This window comes from Pongo abelii, chromosome 10 (assembly GCF_028885655.2).
Source record: "Pongo abelii isolate AG06213 chromosome 10, NHGRI_mPonAbe1-v2.0_pri, whole genome shotgun sequence".
In the NCBI taxonomy this organism is placed as follows: Eukaryota; Metazoa; Chordata; class Mammalia; order Primates; family Hominidae; genus Pongo; species Pongo abelii.
The window spans coordinates 121,474,438-121,497,109 of NC_071995.2; the positions used below are offsets into that span (position 1 = coordinate 121,474,438).

Below are 22,672 nucleotides of genomic sequence, written 5' to 3' on the forward strand. Positions count from 1 at the left end.
TGTAATTAATTCTGACCCCGTATAGAAGATTTTTCTGCTGCTTTCATGTAAAACCTTATATGTGAATATGTGCTTCAGCCATAACCTTCCTTTTCTTTGAAGTTTTCTCTGGACACTCTGTACGTGTCTACAGCAAAACACGTTTTCGAAAAAAAACTGAAGCCAAAGCTCCTGAAGTTAACACAAGCTAAATCGTCAACACTGATGAACAAGGAAATAACTAAGATCACGCAGACCATCGAATCCTACTTACTCTCTATAGTCAACCCAGAGTGGGCTGTAGCTATTGCCATCAGCCTTGCCCAGGATATCCCTGAAGGTAAGAGCTCTTCTTTTAAAATTGTAGTTAAAAAAAAGAAAAAAAGTACTCTTGTTGCATCTTTAAGGAGAAGCAAGATGGTAGTTTTCAAATGTATGTGCTTGCTCTCTTAACTGTGGTGAAGCTGAAATGCTCAAGGGCAGTGGTCATGGGCAGGGAGGCAGGCAATTTCCAACTTGTCTTTGTGCCTTCTTTGGGGTGTGACCTTTGCTAGGAATAGGCAGTGATGGGTACTTCCTAATATCCAATCACACTTTCTTTCTTTTTTTTTTTTGAGATGGAGTCTTGCTCTGTCGCCAGGCTAGAGTGTAGTGGCGTGATCTTGGCTCACCGCAACCTCCACCTCCCGGGTTCAAGTGATTCTCCTGCCTCAGTCTCCCGAGTAGCTGGGACTACAGGTGCACGCCACCATGCCCAGTATTTTTAGAGAGACGGGGTTTCACCATGTTGGCCAGGATGATCTCGATCTCTTGACCTCGTGATCCGTCTGCCTCGGCCTCCCAAAGTGCTGGAATTACAGGCATGAGCCACTGCACCTGGCCCAATCACACTTTCAATGAGGAATCTTTAGATAGTCTCACATAACCAAACAGGTGCACAAGCATAGGCACTTACTGCTACATTTTTGGTTGTAACAAAAGTTGAAAGTGAGTTTTTAAAAAATGCTCACATCAGGAACTAGTTAGAAAATGGGGTGTATTCATAGAACGAAATATTATGGGGCTGATTTGGAGAGATATCCAAGATATGAAGTGAGAACAGCAAATTATACTAGAATATGTATGGTATTACCCATTAGGGTTAAGATGCACATGTATGCATGTGTGAACACAGACTGACACACACACAGAAAACTCCTGAAGGCATATAAGAATCTAGAGAATAGGTATGGAAGCTGATGAGAGGGCCTCGGTGGGCTTTTTTTTTTTGACGGAGTCTTGCTCTGTCACCCAGTTTGGAGTGCAGTGGCGTGATCTTGGCTCACTGCAACCTCTGCCTCAGCCTCCCGAGTAGCTGGGACTACAGGCGTGCACCACCATGCCCAGCTAATTTTTGTATTTTCAGTAGAGACAGGGTTCCTGCATGTTGGCCAGGGTGGTCTCGAACTCCTGACCTCAGGCGATCCACTTGCCTTGGCCTCCCAAAGTGCTGGGATTACAGATGTGAGCCACTGTGCCCAGCCATGAGTATGCATTTTTGTAATTTTAAAAAAGTTGCTAATTTGACCAAAATACATTTTCTTGAAAAGATTAAGATTTGCCTGTAAATATTTATTTATTTATTTATTTATTTATTTATTTATTTATTTATTTTAGGTTCCTTCAAGATGTCTGCTTTGAAATTCTGCCTTTATTTAGCTGAAAGATGGCTACAGAATATCCCATCGCAGGTGTGTCTGAACTATCAGATTGGCGGCTTCTCTTCTTCCTAATTAAATTGTACTAGCTTAATTTACCTTCTCATGCTGCCCTGGTGCCTAAAATGGAGAAGGAAGACCAAGGCTTTATGTAGATGCTTAGGAACATAACTGAGGAAGGGAGGGATTGTGATTGATAAAGATGGATGCTTGGCTTCAACTAAGACTTACAAAGTAAGATTTTCTTTTTGCTTGGAATTGTTTAAAAGGATGAAAAACGTGAAAAAGCCGAGGCTTTGTTGAAGAAGCTTCATATCCAGTACCGGCGATCAGGCACAGAAGCTGTGCTCATAGCCCACAAGCTGAACACTGAGGAATATTTAAGAGTGATCGGAAAGCCAGCACATCTTATTGTCAGTCTCTACGAACATCCTAGCATCAATCAAAGAATTCAGAATTCATCTGGCACAGATTATCCTGGTGAGGACAAAACAATTTTTTTGTTGTCCAAGAAAAGCTATTATTTTGATTCCCAGTTTTATGTATATATGTACGTGTACATATATATTACTTACATATGCTTATATATGTATATACTTAAACATACTTATGTGTATGCGTGTGCATATATACACATACACATATAAGTATTCGATATAAATATTTAAAACTTGAGTTTTTCTTTTAATTCTTTATTTTGAATATCTTAGATATTCATGCAGCAGCTAAAGAAATAGCTGAAGTCAATGAAATTAATTTGGAAAAAGTCTGGGACATGTTGTTGGAAAAATGGCTATGCCCTTCAATAAAACCTGGTGAAGTAAGTACTTGCTGCCCAAGAGTATCTGTAGTTGAGTATGCACCGATGGCTTCTTCTCAAAGGCTAAATATTTATCCCACATGATACAGCTTTCTAATTAGGAGCACAGACTCTTCAAAGAAGGAAGTTTCTTTGTTTGTTTTGTTTTTGAGACGGAGTCTTGCTCTGTTGCCCAGGCTGGAGTGCAATGGCGCGATCTTGGCTCACTGCAACCTCTGCCTCCTGGGTACAAGTGATTCTCCTGCCTCAGCCTCCTGAGTAGCTGGGATTACAGGTGCCCACTACCACACCCGGCTGATTTTTGTATTTTTGGTAGAGACGGGGTTTCACCATGTTGGTCAGGCTAGCCTCGAACTCCTGACCTTGTGATCCTCCTGCCTCAGCCTCCCAAAGTGCTGGGATTACAGGCATGAGCCACCGCGCCTGGCCTCTTTTGTTTGTTTTTTAAAGACAGAGTTTCGCTCTGTCACCCTGGCAAGTGCAATGGCACAATCACGGCTTACTGCAGACTTGAACTCCTAGGCTCAAGCAGTCCTCCCCACCTCAGCCTCCCAAGTAGCTGGGACTACACGTGTGCATCACCATATGTGGCTAATGTTTTGTTTTTTTGTTTATTTGTTTTGTAGAGACAGGGTCTCTCACTATGTTGGCCAGGTGGGTCTCAAACTCCTGGCCTCAAGTGATCCTCCCGCCTCAATTTCCCGAAGTGCTGGGATTACAGGCATAAGCCACTGTGCCTGTCTGGAACTTTTGTTCGTTTTATTACCCTCTGTAATCTGATAAGTTTTAAAGAGATTGTTTACTTTTTTTGTTTTTTTTTTGGATACAGAGTCTTACTCTGTCATCCAGTCTGGAGTGCAGTGGCGTGATCTCAGCAACCTCTGCTGAGGTTCAAGAGATTCTCCCTACTCAGCTTCCCGAGTAGCTGGGGTTACAGGTGTGCGCTACTATGCCCAGCTAATTTTTGTATTTTTAGTAGAGTTGGAGTTTCACCATGTTGGCCAAGCTGGTCTTGAACTCCCGACCTCAGGTGATCCGCCCGCCTTGGCCTCCCAAAGTGTTGGGATTACAGGCATGAGCCACCATGCCTGGCCTGAGGTTGCTTACTTTTTGTTTAAATATTGTTTTGTAGCTGTTTTACCTTTCAATTGATGATTTCAGATGCTGTCTTGTATGAAAGAAATGGCCCGTTCTTTTACTCAGATTCATGTGGTTAACTTTTTGTTTTGAAATAATTTAAAATGTACACAAAAATGCAAAAATAGTAGAAAAAGAACTCCTATATATACCTTTCACCCAGATCCATGAATTTTTAACATTTTGCCATATTTGCTTCATCTCTCCTCTATAATTGATACACATAATATTTTTCTGAACCATTGGAGAGTAAATTAAATTGCATGTGGCATACCCCCTTGCCCCCTGAATATTTTAAGGGTGTATTTCCCAAGAACAGGATTTTCTCTAATCCAACCATAATATAATTATCAAAATCAGAAATTTAATGGTGATATAATTGAATTTATGGTCCATTTTACAGTTACACCAATTGTCCTAATAACGTTTTTTATAGCAGTTTTCTCCCCCAGGTCCAGGATCTTGTCTAGGACTATGCCTTGCATTTGTTGGTCATGTCTCTAGTCTGTTTTTTTGGTTTTTGTTTGTTTGTTTGTTTTTGACACAGGATCTGGCTCCATTGCTCAGGCTGGAGTGCAGTGGTACAATATCAGCTCACTGCAACCCCCACCTCCTGGATTCAAGCGAGTCTCCTGTCTCAGCCTCCTGAGTAGCTGGGATTACAGGCACCCGCCACCATGCCCAGTTAATTTTTGTACTTTTAGTAGAGATGGGGTTTCACCATGTTGGCTGGGCTGGTCTCGAATTCCTGGCCTCATATATTTCTTCCACCTTGGCTTCCCAAAGTGCTGGTATTACAGGTGTGAGCCACCGTGCTCGGCCTCTAGTCTGTTTTAATCTATAACAGTTCTGTGACTTTTTCTTGTCTTTTATGATGTTGACATTTTTGAAGAGTGAAATCCAGTTGTTTCATAAGCTGCCCTCCAATTTGGGCTTGTCTAATACTGCCTCATGGTAATATTCAAATTACTTATTTTTAGCATCATACTGCATAAGTTGTGTTGTGCCCTCCTCAGGGTATGACATTTGGAGGCACATGAGGTCCCTTTGCCCTCACAGGTGATGTTAATTTAGATAACTTGGTTAAGCTGTTGTCTGTTTCTCTACTCCATAATTACTATTTTTCCTTCTGGAATTATTAGAGGAAATATTTTAGGATGATACAACATTCCATTCCTCTTCCAACTCTTTTCCTCTACCCCTGCACACCTGATTTATTGATGTTTTTGAAGAGCACAGGCCAGTTGGTTTATAAAATATTTCATTTTGGGTCTGCTAATGTTTCTTGTGATTTGATTCAGGTTATGTGCTTTTGGCAACAATACTGTATAGGTGATGTATTACTTTCAAAGGATCACACCAGGAAGCACATAATGTCAGTTTTTAAGAAATAGCATCATTAACATCTAAAATTTAAGATAGGATTCAGCAAATCCAGATCTTCTGTATCATTTCTTCTGAATTTTCAGGCAGAACTTGAGGTAGATTCTATAATTCCTATATCCACCTAGGCAGATATTCTTGGGGGAACAAAATCTATTTGTAAACAAATAGTGTAATATGACATTAGGGTTTTGTTTGTTTGTTTGTTTGTTTGAGATAGGGTCTCATTCAGCCACCCAGGCTAGAGCAGTGGCATGATCTCAGTTCACTACAGCCTCCGCCTCCCCGACTCAAGTGATTCTCATGCCTCAGTCTCCAGAGTAGCTGAGACTGCAGGTGTCCCAGCTACTTTTAAAAAATTACCTGTGCCCGGCTAATTTTGTTTGTATTTTTGGTAGAGATGGGTTTTTGCCATGTTGCCCAGGCTGATCTCGAACTACTGAGCTTAGGTGATTCACACACCTCGGCCTCCCAAAGTGCTGGGATTACAAGTGTGAGCCGCTGCACCCAGCCACCATTAGGTTTTTAATTAGCAATTTTTATATCATTTGGCATTTGATTCAACAAGGATTTTTAAAGTATTTACCAAGAGCATGGACTGTGCTTCAGTGGAAACAGGAGTTAGAAACATATCTTGGCCACGTAGAATATGTGGTTGACTTTTAGAAACCAGCCTTCACAGATGTTTTAACTTATATGTAAGTTCAAGGTACACACTAAAAGTTCCTTGAGGCCAGAAACTGCATGTATACATAGCACCTAGTACAGTACTTTGTAAATCCCAACAGATATATACTGAATTAACAAATGGCTCATTTAAAATTCATGGAGTCTTTTCCTTTTACAAATTATCTAATACGGGGCTGGGCAAGGTAGCTCATGACTGTAATCTCAGCACTTTGGGAGGCTGAGGTGGGAGGATTGTTTGAGGCGAGGAGTTTGAGACCAGCCTGAGCAGCATAGTGAGACCCCCATCTCTACAAAAATTTAAAAAATTAGCCAGGTGCCATGGTGTGCACCTGTGGTCCCAGCTACTTGGGAGGCTGAGGCAAGAGGATTGCTTGAGCACAGGAGATTGAGGCTGCACTGAGCCGTGGTTGTGCCACTGTACTCCAGCCTGAGTGACAGAGCAAGATCCTGTCTCCAAAAATAAAAATCCAATGCATCTCAGCTCCAGGAGGACAGGAACATTTGCTTTATTTACTCAGACAATCTATATACTTAGAATTGTGTCTATCATATAGTAAGTGCTCAGTGAATATTTGTAAACAAGTATGAGTAGACCCATCATTTAAGCAAAAATCTTTTCATAAAGTAATTTATGTTATAATTTTTCTATGTAAACATAATATCGTATATTAGGTTTTTTAATCTAATAGATTTTCAGAGAGGTGAATGTTTGTTTAGTCATAAACTTTTTCAGTTTTTGACCTTTTTTTCCTACCTTTTCAAAGAAACCATCAGAATTATTTGAACTTCAAGAAGATGAAGCCCTACGAAGGTACTCTTTTCCTTTACTTATATTCACCTATATCGTGATGCAAAATAGAAATCTTACCAGTACATTTTTCAGCAGTTGATTTTTTTAAAGGTCTTTCTTGATAAAACTTGGGTCAGAGTCTATGAGATGAATCAGTTCACTAATACATGTCTAGGAGTCTGCAGTGGAAAACATCAGAGCCAGCCAAGATCTAGAATTTCTGAACTCCTACGAGGGCGAGGGTTCCTAGCACACCTTTAGCTGAAAGGTGCCTCTCAAGCAGAAGAAAACTCTTTCTTAGCTAGGACTTTGGCCCCAGACCCTTTTATGTTCTCTTACCATGCTAAACTGGGTTGGTTCAGATATGGGCCACCAGATTCTTTTTGCTCTTCTAACCTATGACTGAGGCCTAGAAAGGCACATTGATTTTATCTAATGTGCTAGATCTGATTGGTTATGGCTTGTATTCTTGAGAAGACTCTATCTGGGCTCAAGTCAAAACGAATGTGGCAATCCATTAATGATGCCTGGCACAGGCATGGATAAGGGAGCATGGTGGTTCACATGCCAGCCAGCTTTTTGTCTTTCTAGCCTAAACCAAAAGTAAGCCAAGTGGCCTGGGAGGCCCTATGTCCAGCCTCAGCCTTGGAGAGCTGATAGAAAAGACGTGGAAAGACAACCCCAAGAAACGGATTCCTTCTGGTTTGGAGCAAGCAGAGCTGTCCTAACCACCCATACCATGCCCTCTTTCCCTCTGGACCCCCACCTTGGCCTCATTTAGTCTTTTAAGGGACAGGCCACCTTTGTTCAAACAAGAGGTAGCTCCTGTATGTCTACCTGAACTAGCCACATGGAAAGTCTTGGAGGGAAGCGATTTAAAGAGAGGAGAGAAAAAGGAAATCCCAAAAGGCTACTTAATGCAAAATGCATAACGTGCTGCTTCTTCCACTAAAAGCTCTGCCCCACCCCTCCTCCAGCTGGCCTGATTCATCCTCCCTTCCCGGAGAGGGGCCAGCCTGCCCTGGGTCTAGAGGTTGAAATGGGCTGCTAACAAGGTCCTGCATAGCAAACACAGAATTAATTTCCCATGTGTAGCATTCAAGGGACTTTACAGCTACAGTTTGTATTAATTTCTTAAATGAAATTTAAAGGATCAGAGATTGACTCGCTATTCTATAGATGAGGAGGCTGAAGCCTGGTGTTTATTGCATGTATTGTCATCTTTAGCAATGAAAGAACTCAAGAAAAAGATTAAGCATTCTTTAAAGGGGGAAGCGCAAATGTCATTGACCCATAATCCTTCTGATCTGCCTTTGAGTTGTCTAATGACCGCTCATGGATAGAAAGATAAGTCTGTTGTTTTGGTAATCCATCACTAAATTAAAAAATAACTGTAATTAAAAAATTTTTTCCAGAGTGCAGTATCTCCTCCTGTCTCGTCCAATTGATTATAGTTCAAGAATGCTGTTTGTATTTGCAACATCAACTACAACCGTAAGCTCTAGAAACTTAATCCAAACTCTTCTGTGCATCTCAGCTTAACATTTTTTTCCTGTTTATTTACCATGCTTGATTGCATTAACAGATGGTTCAGATAATGCTCACATACATATGTATTCAAAGTCTATCTCATCTCCTAAGCAAGCATTGTCTTTTGCACCATGCTCCATTTAGTGCTGGCCTCTGTAACATCTGCTTAGCGTGCTGAATGGTGTACCTATTGACAGTTTCCACTGGCTGTCTGCATTCACAGTGGTTAACTCCCTAGTCACTCCACATTCCTGAAGCCAGGAGCCAATCAAACTGGCCACGAACAAGTCTCCACCAAGGCCACGAACAAGTCTCCACCAAGGCCTAATCTGGCTGCGTGCTCTGGTCAGACCACCCCTTCTGCCCACTAAATTCTAGCTAGATTGAACTTGCAATTTCCCCTAACGGGGCAACATGACCTTTAGCTTCAGGTTCTTGCCTATAGAACTGTCCTCTGAGGCAGTTGGAGCAGAGAGAGGAGAAGGGGGTGGAGCCAGTAGGCAAAAGATTCTCAGAGAAAAGGAAGAAAAGGAAGTCTGAGGTGCTGATTTTAAAGTCCGTGACAAAAAGGAAAAAGCCTCCCCTTTTTTCTCTACATATAAAGACCTACGACCTAAAAATGGTATTCCATGAAAGGTGGCTAGTGCAGCTCACAGCTCAGCTGTGTACATGCTTTTCCTTGCAGTCTGCCTTATGTGTACTTCCCATCAATTAGTATTAGCATGTATTCAAATGGGAATTCACATTAGTATGATCTACAGTAATCCCTCCATATCTGTGGGAGGACTGGTTCCAGGACCCCCAAGGATACCAAAATCTGAGGACGCTGAAGTCTTATATAAAATGGTGTCGTTTTTGCATGTCACCTACATACATCCTCCTATTTACCTTAAATCATCTCTAGGTTACTTATAACACAATGCCTGCAAATTACTTCGTCCCCATGAATTCAGTGTAGTACTTGGCATGCAGCAAATTCATGTTTGGTTTTTAGAACTTTGTGGAATTTTTTTTCTTTCTTGAATATTTTTGATCCACTGTTGGTTGAGTCCATGAATACAGAACCCATGGAAATGGGGGCTGACTGTGGATTCAAAAGTTGAGGTTTAGTAAAATTAATTTTTACTACTTCATCAAGAGCATTCTGTTTTTTTGTTTGTTTGTTTGTTTTTGAGATGGAGTCTTGCTCTGTCACCCAAGTCGGAGAGCAGTGGCACAATCTTGGCTCACTGCAACGTCTGCCTCCCGGGTTCAAGCAATTCTCCTGCCTCAGCCTCCTGAGTAGCTGGGATTACAGGCGCACGCCACCACGCCTGGCTAATTTTTGTATTTTTAGTAGAGACGGGGTTTCACCATGTTGGCCAGGCTGGTCTCAAACTCCTGACCTCAGGTGATCCACCTGCCTCGGGCTCCCAAAGTCCTGGGATTACAGGCATGAGCCACTGCACCCAGCCCATCAAGAACATAAGTGAAATTTGTCTTTGGTTTTCTTTTTCTTTTTCTTTTTCTTTTTTTTGAGACAGAGTCTGACTCTGTTGCCCAGGCTGGAGTAGTGCAATGGCGCAATCTCAGCTCACTGCAACCTCCGCCTCCGGGTTCAAATGATTCTCCTGCCTCAGCCTCCTGAGTAGCTGGGATTACAGGCACGTGCCACAACACCCGGCTAGTTTTTGTATTTTTAGTAGAGACGTGGGTTTCACCATGTTGGTCAGGCTGGTCTTGAACTCCTGACCTCATGATCCACCCGCCTCGGCCTCCCAAAGTGCTGGGATTACAGGCATGAGCCACTGTGCCCGGCCGTATCTTTGGTTTTCAATACTGCCCGGGCATGCCTGTAAATACAAGGGCTGCAACAACAGTTGGGGGCCCTGCCTCCATTCTGCCTGCAATTTCCCCCACCATTGCTTTTGCACAGTCAGTGCAAATATCAACACAGTGTAAAGGCAAGTAACATCTTAGTATCACGAAAACAGCTTTGACCCTTTCCCTCCTGAAGGAGTCTCAGGAATGCCCCTTTAGGGGTCCATGGGCCACATATTAAGAACCATTGTTACACACAGTGCGTTCCGTAACTGTAGAGACTGACTTTACATTTTAAAATAATGACGTTGTTTATGTTGCCTATGTTGAAACTCATTTACCCAACTACAACGTGCAGGTGTTCAACTCTCCAAACCTCTTTTGGTTTTGCAGACATTAGGTATGCATCAGTTAACTTTTGCCCATAGAACTCGAGCTCTTCAGTGTCTCTTCTATTTGGCTGACAAGGAAACTATAGAATCTCTCTTTAAAAAACCCATTGAAGAAGTGAAGTAAGTAGAAATGTTTAAATTGTATTAAGAAATAGGAAACAGATCATTTTTTGGAGCTGTACCTTTTAAGCCCTGAATTCAGAAGAGCGTAGTAGAGTAGCTGTGTGAATACAGTTCTGTTGCCTTGAATATCCTTGACATTTTGGCAAAGGGAAAATAGGGCTTTGAGAACATCTTGTTTCCATCGTTTCTTGGAGGCATTTAGAAACTGAATGTTTTATTTATCTTGTTCAAATTGATTTCTATCTAATGTTATTATATATTCAGTGAATATATTTGGAAGTCTAAAATGGACATTTAAAACAAACTGGCCTAATATTTCCATATGGTAGTTTTTATTTTAAATGTAAACGTGGCCTATGAGAATGATTCTTAGAAATGTTTCTGTTTTCCAGATCTTATTTGAAATGTATAACTTTTCTGGCATCATTTGAGACTTTGAATATCCCCATCACATATGAATTATTTTGCAACAGTCCTAAAGAAGGAATGATTAAGGGTCTGTGGAAAAACCATAGCCATGAGTCCATGGTAGGTACACCTCACTGCCGCATTCCCAATTCCCTGCCCCTACTCAGAATCCTCAAAGAGAAAACCAGGAACAGTTTTTTTTGTTGTTGTTGGAGACAGAGTTTTGCTCTGTTGCCCAGGCTGGAGTATAGTGGTGTGATCTCAGCGTACTGCAACCTCCATCTCCCGGGTTCAAGCCTCAGCCTCCGAAGTAGCTGGGATTATAGGCGCCCGCCCACCACACCTGGCTAATTTTTGTATTTTTAGTAGAGATGAGGTTTCACCATATTGGCCAGGCTGGTCTCGAACTCCTGACCTCAGGTGATCCACCCACCTGGGCCTCCCAGAGTACTGGGATTACAGGCATGAGCCACTGCACCCAACCCAGGAACAGTCTGTATCCCTGAACAACTCTACTGCTCTGAGACCTTTCTACTCTCCTGTCCCAGCGTGTGGATGGATATGGCAATGTGGAAGGTCCTTTTACCTCTTTTGCCTTAAAGTCCACCAGCTAAAGTCATCCCTGCCAACCAGAGAGAGCACTTTTATAATCCCTTCCACAGCTTATCTGTCCTTATCTGGACAGGGAGAGGAGACTGTCCAGTAGAGAGAGGATATCGTTTCTCTTCGTCTTAGTTGCATATGGGAATTTAGCCTCTGAGGCAGTTGGAGGCTGGGGTAGGAAGGTTTTATGGTCCAACAGGCAAACTTTTTCAATAGAAGAAAGAAAGGGGGAGACATCCGAGGTGGTGTCTGAGTCCATGACAGCAAGAAAAATAATCTCTTTTTTGTCATGTCTTTCATTAGAAAGATGGGGGCCTTCGATAGACATTCACAGATTAGAAGCATATTTTGTGGCCTGGTGCAGTGGCTCATGCCTGTAATCCCAGCACTTTGGGAGGCCGAGGCAGGTAGATCACTTCAGGTCAGGAGTTCGAGACCAGCCTGCCCAACATGGTGAAACTCCGTCTCTACTAAAAATACAAAAATTAGCCAGGCATGATGGCGGCCGCCTGTAATCCCAGCTACTCAGGAAGCTGAGGCAGGAGAATCGCTTGAACCCAGGAGACAGAGGTTGCAGCGAGCTGAGATCATGCCACTGCACTCCAGCCTGGGCAACAGAGTGAGACTCCATCTCAAAAAAAAAAAAAAAAAAGCAGCATATTTTGTATTAAGCTGCCCTACTTTTCCAAAGAGGGCTTGATTTACTGGTGTCTTGGAACAGCATGATTTTTTTCTTTTGGCTTCAGGCAGTAAGATTGGTGACTGAGCTGTGTTTAGAATACAAAATCTATGACCTGCACCTTTGGAATGGACTCTTGCAAAAGCTTCTGGGCTTCAATATGGTAAGTAAGACTCAATGCCCTCAACTAAGTATATTTGAAAGCTTTTGCACAGCATCCCCTAAATATTTTGGATTGATACTTGTTATAGAACAGACTTATGCTGAAAACACAGTCACTCTCACTGAGTTCATGCCAAACTTAAAGAACTTGGTGTAGGCCAAAGGGTGCAAAATCCAAAATGACATAAATTTCACTGGAAACAAATGGAAGGTTCCCTAGCCTTTTTTGATATTTATGAACTTGTAAGTGAACTTCTCTGGCAGTTATCATGGAAGATAAAGTTTTACCAGTACTTCTTCTGGAACTTTAACATCCGGTATTTCACGTTGAAATTTTCCATTTTGGTGATCTTTAGAACTTTTTTATTTTTAATTTTTTACAGATTCCTTATCTAAGGAAAGTTTTAAAAGCCATTTCCAGTCTCCATTCTTTATGGCAGGTATGTAGTTTTTTAAAATAAATTTTATTGAATTTAGTCTTTATGCTTTCTGGTCTTGTGACTGCTGGGGACACTGGATTAAGCCGTCAGCTCCTTCGTAAATAACAGAACTGAGCCAAGTACAATGGCTCACTCCTGTAACCCCAATGCTTTGGGAGGCCAAGGTAGAAGGATCACTTGAGCCCAGGAGTTTGAGGCTGCAGTGAGCCATGATTGCACCATTGTACTCCAGCTCCGGCCTGGGGAACAGAGCTAGATCCTTTCCCTAAAATAAAGAAAGAAGAAACAGAACTAATCAGCTGTAGGACGATTAAAGTTGTGCCTGGACCCGTTAATACTCAGCTCACATCACCTCCTGAAGATACTGTTTTCCTGAGTTTTCCAGGCCTCATGAGTCACATCTTTATTTACGCTCTCAAAACATTTTGGCTCCACTCTGACTTTTGTCACCATATAATTAATTTTAATTACGTGTTGGACTGCCCCTCACAGACTTTGAAGATCTTTCACGTCAGATACCCTGGCTTGTTCATCTTTTCTACATTTCACATAAGTTGTGTACCCACATAATCATAATATATATTACGTAGAAATATATAATTTATTCTTTGTTTAATAAATTAGAACAATATATAAATATGCTGAGTAAAACATGAAAATTCCCCCTTACTGTTTCCCTTCATAATTATCTCCCTAAGGGAATGACTGCTTACAATTTCCTAAATATTCTAGAGATTTCCTTCTTTTTTTTTTTTTTTTTGAGATGGAGTCTCGCTCTGTTGCCCAGGCTGGAGTGCAGTTGTGCGATCTCGGCTCACTGCAAGCTCCGCCTCCCGGGTTCACGCTATTCTCCTGCCTCAGCCTCCTGAGTAGCTGGGACTACAGGCGCATGCTGCCACGCCCTGCTAATTTTTGTATTTTTGATAGAGACGAGGTTTCACCGTGTTAGCCAGGATGGTCTCAATCTCCTGACCTTGTGATCCGCCCGCCTTGGCCTCCCAAAGTGCTCAGATTACAGGTGTGAGCCACCACACCTGGCTGAGATTTCCTGTTTTACAGGCATGTATGCGTATGTGTGCATATCTACAGTGTATATATGCATTTTTGCACACATAAATGCAATCACATTCTAAACAAAGTGTTGTTTTCACGTAACAGTGATCTCTGGAGATTGTTCCATATCAGCACATGTAGATCTATCTAACTGTTTTATTGAGATACAATTCACATGTAAAATTTATTCTTATAAAGTACACAATGAAGTAGTTTTTGGTATATGCACAAAGTTGTACAGCCTCACCATTATCTAATTCCAGAACATTTTCCACACCCCAAAAAGAAAATTCATATCCATTAGCAATCATTTCCCATTCCCCACTCCCTCCAGCCCCCAGTGACCACTAATTTACTTTCTGTCCATGGATTTGCCTATTCTGGACATTATCCCACACTATGTGGGATTTTGTGTCCGGCTTCTTTCACTCAGCATCCACATTGTAGCATGGATCAGAACTTCATTCGTCTTTATTGCCAAATAATGTTCCATTATATGGATATACCACTTTTATTTATCCATTTGCCAGTTGATAAACATTTGAGTTTCTATTTTTGGTCATTATAAATAATGCTGCTATGAACATTTGTGTACAAGTTTTCACTGAACATGTTTTCATTTCTCTTGAGTATATACCTGGGAGTGGGGTTGTTGGGTCTTACAGTAACTCTATGTTTAGCCTTTTGAGGTATTTTATTATTTTTAATGCTTGATTATTCTCCAGAATATGTGGTAAAATATACCCGAAGTTACTTAACCACTCCTCTATTGATAGAAGTTTACATTTTCTTTCCTCTTTTTTTTCTTTAAATATATAGAGATGGAGGTCTTGCTATGTTGCCTAGGCTGGTCTTGGAACTCCTGAGCTCAAACAATCTTCCTGCCTTGGCCTCCCAAAGTACTGGGATTATAGGTGTGAGCCACCGCGCCTGGCCAATGTTCTTTCCTTATTCACCTTCTTGAAATTCTTTCTCTTGTCCCCTTCCTCCTTTCCTGTGGCCCTGGCACATAACTGACTAAGGATTAATTTTCTTTTCTGAGTTGGCTTCTGACTTTTTGCCAAATGGAATAATGAATCAGCCAGGATTGTATAATGAGATCCTGAAAGATAGAGTTATGAAGAACATTATGCTAGAACCTTAATCATCTCAAACAGGGAGATACCAGTTTATGATTTTAGTCATCTGGAATATAAACTATAAATGTACAGTTTTGTGACCATTTAACAGTGGCCTCTGGAGAGTGTTCCATATCAGCACATAGCGATTTATCTAATTTTTTTGTTGAGATGCAATTCACTTGTAAAATTCATCCTTTTGAAAGTATACAATCAAGTAGTTTCTGGTATATTCATTAAATTGTACAACCGTCACCATTACCTAATTTCAGAACATTTAGGCTGCAATTTAAAGAGAGTTCATAATATCTTTTTTGAGATGGAGTTTCGCTTTGTCACCCAGGCAACCTCCGCCTCCCGGGTTCAAGTGATTCTTGTGTCTCAGCCTCCCAAGTAGCTGGGATTACAAGCATGCACCACCATGCCTGGCTAATTTTTGTATTTTTAGTAGAGACGGGGTTTTGCCATGTTGGCCAGGCTGGTTTCGAACTCCTGACCTCAAGTGATTCACCTGCTTCAGCCTTTCAAAGTGCTGGGATTATAGGTGTGAGCCACTGCGCCTGGCCTAGACTGCAAATTAAAGAGAGTTTGTAATATCCTTAACATGAATATCCCAAACGTGGACTTGTTTTCACAGGTTCCCTACTTCAGCAAAGCGTGGCAGCGTGTGATACAGATACCACTGCTTTCAGGTATTTCGCTCTCCTCTGAAACATTGGCTACAGCATTTTATAGTTGAGTGTGTGTATATCATGGTTGGTTTTTTTTTTTATTTTCAGCCTCTTGTCCTTTAAGTCCTGATCAGCTGTCAGATTGTTCTGAGAGTCTCATCGCTGTCCTCGAGTAAGCAAAATATTTGTTCTACCAAAAAAAAAAAAGGTTGTTGCTTATAAGATTCCCTTCTAATAGATATCTCTTATGAGTAATTCCTTTTTGTTAGGAAGTTAAGCATAACACGTGTTTTGTTGTTGTTGTTGTTGTTGTTGTTTTGAGATGGAGTCTTGCTCTGTCATCCAGGCTGGAGTGTAGTGGCACAACCTCGGCTCACTGCAACCTCCACCTCCCAGATTCAAGCAATTCTCCTGCCTCAGCCTCCTGAGTAGCTGGGATTACAGGCACGTGCCACCATGCCTGGCTAATTTTTGTATTTTTAGTAGAGATGGAATTTCCAAAGTGTTGGGATTACAGGCATGAGCCATCGCATGAGTACCTGGGATTACAGGCATGTGCCACGCACCACCATGCCCGGCTAATATTTGTAGTTTTAGTAGAGACAGCCTCCCAAATTGCTGGGATTACAGGTGTGAGGCACTGCGCCCAGCAACACTTGTTTTGTTTTTTTGTTTGTTTGTTTGTTTGTTTTTTGAGACGGAGTCTTGCTCTGTCACCCAGGCTGGAGTGCAGTGGCGCGATCTTGGCTCACTGCAAGCTCCGCCTTCCGAGTTCACACCATTCTCCTGCCTCAGCCTCCCTTGAGTAGCTGTGACTACAGGCGCCCACCACCATGCCTGGCTAATTGTTTGTATTTTTAGTAGAGACGGGGTTTCTCCGTGTTAGGATGGTCTCGATCTCCTGACCTCATGATCCACCCGCCTTGGCCTCCCAAAGTGCTGGGATTACAGGCTTCAGCCACCGCGCCCAGCCAACGCTTGTTTTTATACCAAAATATCTTGATTATTTTTACAGTGTCTACTTCCCATGTGTTGTGCAACTAGTAAACTGAGCATTCTCTTAAAATGAGTACCTACTGTATGAGCATAGAGTACTTTTGGTGACTACCCTAAATCATACAGCGTTGTCACATATATTTTGAGTCTTCTGGCTGGATGCAGTGACTCACACCTGTAATCCCAGCACTTTGGGAGTCTGAGGCGAGTGGATCACTTGAGATCAGGAGTTCGAGACCAGCCTTGCCAACGTGGTGAAACCCCGTCTCTACTAAAAATATAAAAATGAGCCGGGCATGGTGGCGCATACTTGTAATCCCAGCTACTCAGGAAGCTGAGAAGGGAGAATCGCTTGAACCCGGGAGGTGTTGGTTGCAGTGAGCTAAGATCGTGCCATTGTACTCCAGCCTGGGTGACAGAGCTAGACTGTTTCTCAAAAAAAAAAAAAAAAAAAAAAAAGGTTTTGAGTCTTCTGAGAATTTAGAAGCCTATCTTTAGGCATCTGTAGGCTTTCAGACATAATCATGGTAGCAAACAGTAGTCCGTGTTCCCATGGGTAAATTCTTTTATTCTGTGTAGAATGCCGTCAAAGACTCGTGTTACTCATTCCTAAGCATATGTCATGCACCAGCACTTTAGTATTTAAAATTATTGAAAACCTGGGCAGGTAGATGACTATGGAAAGCTAGAAAGGCCAATATAATCTAGTGAATATGACAGATTATTAACTAATTAATGCTCTCTCTCGAAGATGTCCAGTCTCAGATGATCTTGACCTGATCGGAGTTGCCAGGCAATATATCCAGTTAGAACTTCCGGCTTTTGCATTAGCTTGTCTGATGCTCATGCCCCACTCAGAGAAAAGACACCAGCAAATTAAGGTATCGTGCACATGATTCCTCTGGGCTGCCAAGGAAATAGAGGTTCTCATCTTGCATGTCCCTTGCAAAAGGTCGCATTTTCATTTCAGCAAACCTGTAAAGCATGAATACATCAGATATGTGTGAAGCTTGTATGGGGGCTTAGTGGGAGGTAAGACTGAAAGATAGATTAAGGTCCAGCTGAGGGATGTCTTACAAGGGGTTTGCGCCTTATTGTCTGTCAGTGGGGGAACAAGTGATTATTTTAGAACAGCAAACTGAAATGATGAAGGAATTATTTTAAAAGGAATAACCCATTAACACATGTAGGCTTTGTCAGAGGAGAGGACAAGAAGTGAAACTCTTGGGAAGCTGTTGCATTTCAGTAGAATTTTACCCCACTTGATCTCTTCATAGCAACCTTGTGCATAGGCAGGGAAGGCCTGAGGGTTAAGTACCCATGGTAGGGTCTGGTCATTTGAACTTGAACAAGACGAGAAGGCTACAAGGAAGGCAGCTGACTTAGCAATTGAATGTGGGAGATAAAAGAGGGGGAGAGTCAGATTTTATGTGTGGGTGCCCATCAGAAGGAGCCACAAGCATTTTGGGGACAGAACTTTTAAAAATAACTCTCATTTCCTTTATAATAGAGAACAAGTAGAACAAAACATTTTGGAATGTTTTACAGTTATCTTCCCTGCAGGTAGACATACCAGTAGATAGAGATCTACATAAATGAACATCTATGCATTCATGCTTTTTTGTTTCTTTGTTTGTTTTTTGTGTTTTGTTTTTTGAGAGTCTCTCTCTGTCACCCAGGCTGGAGTCCAGTGGTGCAATCTCAGCTCACTGCAACCTCCCTCCTGGCTTCAAGTAACTCCCAAGTAGCTGACATTACGGGCTTCCGCCACCATGCCCGGCTAACTTTTGTATTTTTAGTAGAGACAGGGTTTTGCTGTGTTGGCCAGGCAGTTCTCAAACTCCTGACCTGAGGCAATCCACTGGCCTTGGCCTCCCAAAGTGTTGGGATTATAGGCATGAGCCACTGCGCCCAGTTTATTTGCCATTTGCTTTATTAATTACATTTTTTAAAAGGCATCTGTTCTTGTCTTTGACTTTTTCCCCTCATTTCATCATTCATACACTCATTCCTTGATGTCGTTCAGCGTTTCAGTATTTAAATAGATTTCTTTTGGCACTTAGAACAACAAAATACCTGATCAATGGCTGTTGCTGTTGAAATAAATAATAACACTTTTCTATTAATTCTGCTTTGATTTTTCTCTAGAATTTTCTGGGTTCGTGTGACCCTCAGGTTATTTTAAAGCAATTGGAAGAGCATATGAACACGGGCCAGCTAGCAGGATTTTCACATCAAGTAAGAGGCGATTTCATCTCCTTTTTGCTATGGAAATTTTGATACTAGAAGGTAGTCATTTTCCCAAACCAAGATTAAGCTGAAAACTGCTATGTCTAGCTGTTTATGTATAGAATTATTTTGCTTTTATTAAAACCTCAGTAAATTTTTTAAAAGGCAGGGACCCTGAGCGTCTTGTTGACTGCTGTGCTCCATGGAAAATTTGTAGCCTTAAGTGCTTTTAATTGAAAACAGATCTTCTTCCTCATAAAAAGTCTCAAAGTGCACAACAACAATTACTTTATTTATTGACTGATGCTGACAGGCCTCCTTTCCCTTTTTACCCCCTCAAAAAGGAGGTGCAGTCACAATGTAGTGCTAATTGGGCTTCCGATTGTCAGAAATGTTTCGATATTGAATAAAGGCTTGATACATGTCATTCTATAGATTAGAAGTCTGATTCTAATAGGTTAGAAGTCTGATCTTAATGATACCTGTCATTCTATAGATTAAAAGTCTGATTCTGAATAATATCATCAGTAAGAAGGAGTTTGGGATTTTGGCAAAGACCAAATACTTTCAAATGTTGAAGATGCATGTGATGAATACCAACAATATCACTGAGCTAGTAAACTATTTGGCAAATGACCTAAGGTAAGTTAATTTTCAAAAAAAAAAAAAAACTTACTGTGGAATTTCCTTAAAATCTATCTTTATAAGCTGGGCACAGTGGCTCACGCCTGTAATCCTAGCACTTTGGGAAGCTGAGGTGGGTGGATCACCTGAGGTAAAGAGTTCAAAACCAGCTTGACCAACATGGAGAAACCCTGTCTCTACTAAGACTACAAAATTAGCCGGGCATGGTGGCGCATGCCTGTAATCCCAGCTACTCGGGAGGATGAGGCGGGAGAATCGCTCAAACCTGGGAGGCAGAGGTTGCAGTGAGCTGAGATCGCGCCATTGCACTCCAGCCTGGGCAACAAGAGCGAAACTCCGTCTCCAAAAAAAAAAAACTATCTTTATACCATCTTTATGTTGGAGCAAAATGTCAACTGTAGAGCTATTTGGTTGTAATTAAAAGCTCAAATATTACATCTCTCATTACTGCACATATCCAAAAGTTAATCATTTAATAACCCAATTTCTTGGAATATGACCTTAGAATCTGACAATTAAACAGGTCATCTGAATCCCCAAATCAAGTGTCTCACAGCCCTGCTCTAAATCTTACATTACAATTTTATGTCTTAGACACTTGCTCAGAACATTAATGACTTTATGTAACATCACTTTTGTTAAACCTGGTTATCTAATTTTCCAGCACCCACAAATTTAGAAACAATAAGCTTCTTGGGATAGAGCTGGGGGTGTGCATGTAAACTGAACGGGAGAAGGAAGAAGTGGGCTGACACTAAAGAAAGGGAAGTTCAAGACCACAGTACACACCAGATCCATCCCTGCATGTGGTCTAGCCATGCTGGCGCTTGAGAGGTCTTTTCTTCTCATTACCACTCCATGGATTTCCATCTGCTTGTTTATCTCTTGTGATCCAGCCATAATTAGATATTGTCATTTTTGAGCAAGTATTTTTTGAGTTATAATTGATACATATAATAAGCTGGACATATTTGAAGTCTGCAATTTAGTAAATTTTGACATATGTAAACCTATAAAGCCATCACCACAATCAAGAGAGTGAACATAATATCTCCGAAAGTTTCCTCATGCCGTCTGTGAAGTTGATTACATGAATTAGGTCATTCTTGTGATACCCAAATACATCAGAGTCAAGGGGCCCAGAGGAAAAGCACTCAGAGCACAAAACATTGCTCCAAAAACGTAACTCTGGCCGGGCACAGTGGCTTACGCCTGTAATCCCAGCACTTTGGGAGGCCGAGGTGGGTGGATCACCTGAGGTTAGGAGTTCAAGACCAGCCTGGCCAACATGATGAAACCCTGTCTGTACTAAAAATACAAAAAGTTAGCTGAGCATGGTGGCGCATGCCTGTAATCCCAGCTACTCGGGAGGCTGAGGCAGGAGAATCGCTTGAACCCAGGAGGTGGAGGTTGCAGTGAGCCGAGATCGCACCATTGCACTCCAGCCTGTGCAACAAGAGTGAAACTCTGTCTCACAAAAAAGAAAAAAAAGCACAATATGTAACATGTCTCTTTTTTATAAAACCTCTAACCTTCTCTTTGTTCTTTGGACAATCCAGAGACTACCCAGTCTATGTATATGCCCCAAATTGGAATTATTTCTTCCCAAATAAAACATTAAATTTAGAGATTGGTCTTTACATTTTAATTTTGACTTCGACGCCTCTTTTTCTTTGTTTTCTTTTTGAAATAGGGTCTTGCTTTGTCACCCAGGCTGGAGTGCAGTGGCACAAACATGGCTCACTGCTGCTTCAGCCTCCTGGGTCCAAGCAAAGCGATCCTCCTACCTCAGCCTCCAGAGTAGCTGGGACTACAAGTGTGCAACACCACACCTGGCTAATTTTATATTTTTTGTAGAGACAGGGCTTTGCCATGTTGCCCAGGCTAGTCTCGAACTCCTGGACCCAAGCCATCTGTATATCTTGGCCTCCCTGAGTGCCTGGATTATAGGCACAAGGCACTGTACTTGGCCTAACACTTCTTTTTCTTTTTGATTTTGTAGTTTAGATGAAGCTTCAGTCTTGATAACTGAATATTCAAAGCACTGCGGGAAACCTGTGCCTCCAGATGCCGCTCCCTGTGAAATTCTGAAGGTAAAGCTGATGGAAAGTTCTTAGGTTCTAACTTGACATTGTTTATATTCCTGGGGCCTTAAAATTGACCAGCCTTTTCTAGTGTTCTGGAGATAAATGTATTTTTATGTGTAACTCTAATTTTTATATTTTACTTTTTGTGTTAGAGAGTTCTAAACTAGAAATCAAGAGACCACAGTTCTAATCTCAGCCCTGCCACTGGGCAGCAAAGCCTAGTGTGGGCTTAGTCTTCAGATCTGGACCCCGTGGTCTCTCAGGTGCTTTCCAGCATTACCATTCCTCATAAGGTGGTGTTTTTAATATTGAAGCAGGTGAAAAACTGAATTCTAAAAGGTGTTGATTACTGTCATGCTTGGGTATTAATTGCTTTTTAAATTAATTATTATTCTTTAATTACCTAAAAAGTATGTTCACTGCAGAAAAAAGAGAAGTATGGCCGGGCACGGTGGCTCACACCTGTAATCCCAGCACTTTGGGAGGCCGAGGGGCAGATTACCTGAGGCCAGGAGTTCAAGACAAGCCTGGCCAACATGGTGAAACCCCGTCTCTACTAAAAATACAAAAATTAGCCAGGCGTGGTGGCACACGCCTGTAATCCCAGCTACTTGGGAAGCTGAGGCAGGAGAATTGCTTGAGCCCAGGATACTGAGGTTGCAGTGAGCTGAGGTCGTGCCACTGCACCCCAGCCTGGCCGACAGAGTGAGACTCTGTCTCCAAAAAAAAAAAAAAAATTAGCCTGGCGTGGTGTTGGGCGCCTGTAATCCCAGCTACTAGGGAAGCTGAGGCAGGAGAATCGCTTGAACCCAGGAGGCAGAGGTTGCAGTGAGCCAAGATCACACCATTGCACCCCAGCCTGGGCGACGAGCAAAACTAATCTCAAAAAAAAAGAAAAGAAAAGAAGGCCGGGCACAGTGGCTCACGCCTGTAATCCCAGCACTTTGGGAGGCCGAGGTGGGTGGATCACCTGAGGCTGGGAGTTCAAGACCAGCCTGACCAACATGGAGAAACCCCATCTCTACTAAAAATACAAAATTAGCCGGGCATGGTGGCTCATGCCTGTAATCCCAGCTACTCAGGAGGCTGAGGCAGGAGAATTGCTTGAACCTGGGAGGCGGAGGTTGTAGTGGGCTGGGATCTCTCCATTGCACTCCAGCCTGGGCAACAAGAGCGAAACTCCGTCTCAAAAAAAAAAAAAAAGAAAAAGAAAAGAAAAAGAAATATGAAGGAGCCAAAA

The 22,672-nt window shown here is 41.9% G+C and overlaps 1 protein-coding gene across 2 annotated transcripts in view; it reads left to right on the forward strand.

Moving 5' to 3' along the window:
• KNTC1 (kinetochore associated 1) overlaps window positions 1–22,672 on the forward strand; it is a 98,666-nt gene that overhangs the window by 74,329 nt on the left and 1,665 nt on the right. Inside the window, exons 48-63 of one of the 2 annotated variants that reach the window (XM_024257275.3) lie at window positions 103–319; window positions 1,636–1,709; window positions 1,946–2,156; window positions 2,387–2,496; window positions 6,471–6,517; window positions 7,912–7,990; window positions 10,220–10,338; window positions 10,734–10,869; window positions 12,099–12,194; window positions 12,577–12,633; window positions 15,442–15,496; window positions 15,584–15,647; window positions 17,223–17,352; window positions 18,620–18,709; window positions 19,197–19,342; window positions 21,348–21,438. In XM_024257275.3, coding sequence (XP_024113043.2) covers window positions 103–319; window positions 1,636–1,709; window positions 1,946–2,156; window positions 2,387–2,496; window positions 6,471–6,517; window positions 7,912–7,990; window positions 10,220–10,338; window positions 10,734–10,869; window positions 12,099–12,194; window positions 12,577–12,633; window positions 15,442–15,496; window positions 15,584–15,647; window positions 17,223–17,352; window positions 18,620–18,709; window positions 19,197–19,342; window positions 21,348–21,438 — 1,722 coding nt within the window. Of the gene's footprint in view, window positions 1–102; window positions 320–1,635; window positions 1,710–1,945; window positions 2,157–2,386; window positions 2,497–6,470; window positions 6,518–7,911; window positions 7,991–10,219; window positions 10,339–10,733; window positions 10,870–12,098; window positions 12,195–12,576; window positions 12,634–15,441; window positions 15,497–15,583; window positions 15,648–17,222; window positions 17,353–18,619; window positions 18,710–19,196; window positions 19,343–21,347; window positions 22,657–22,672 lie in introns of those variants that run through there. The other variant, XM_063711953.1, reaches the window with a different exon arrangement.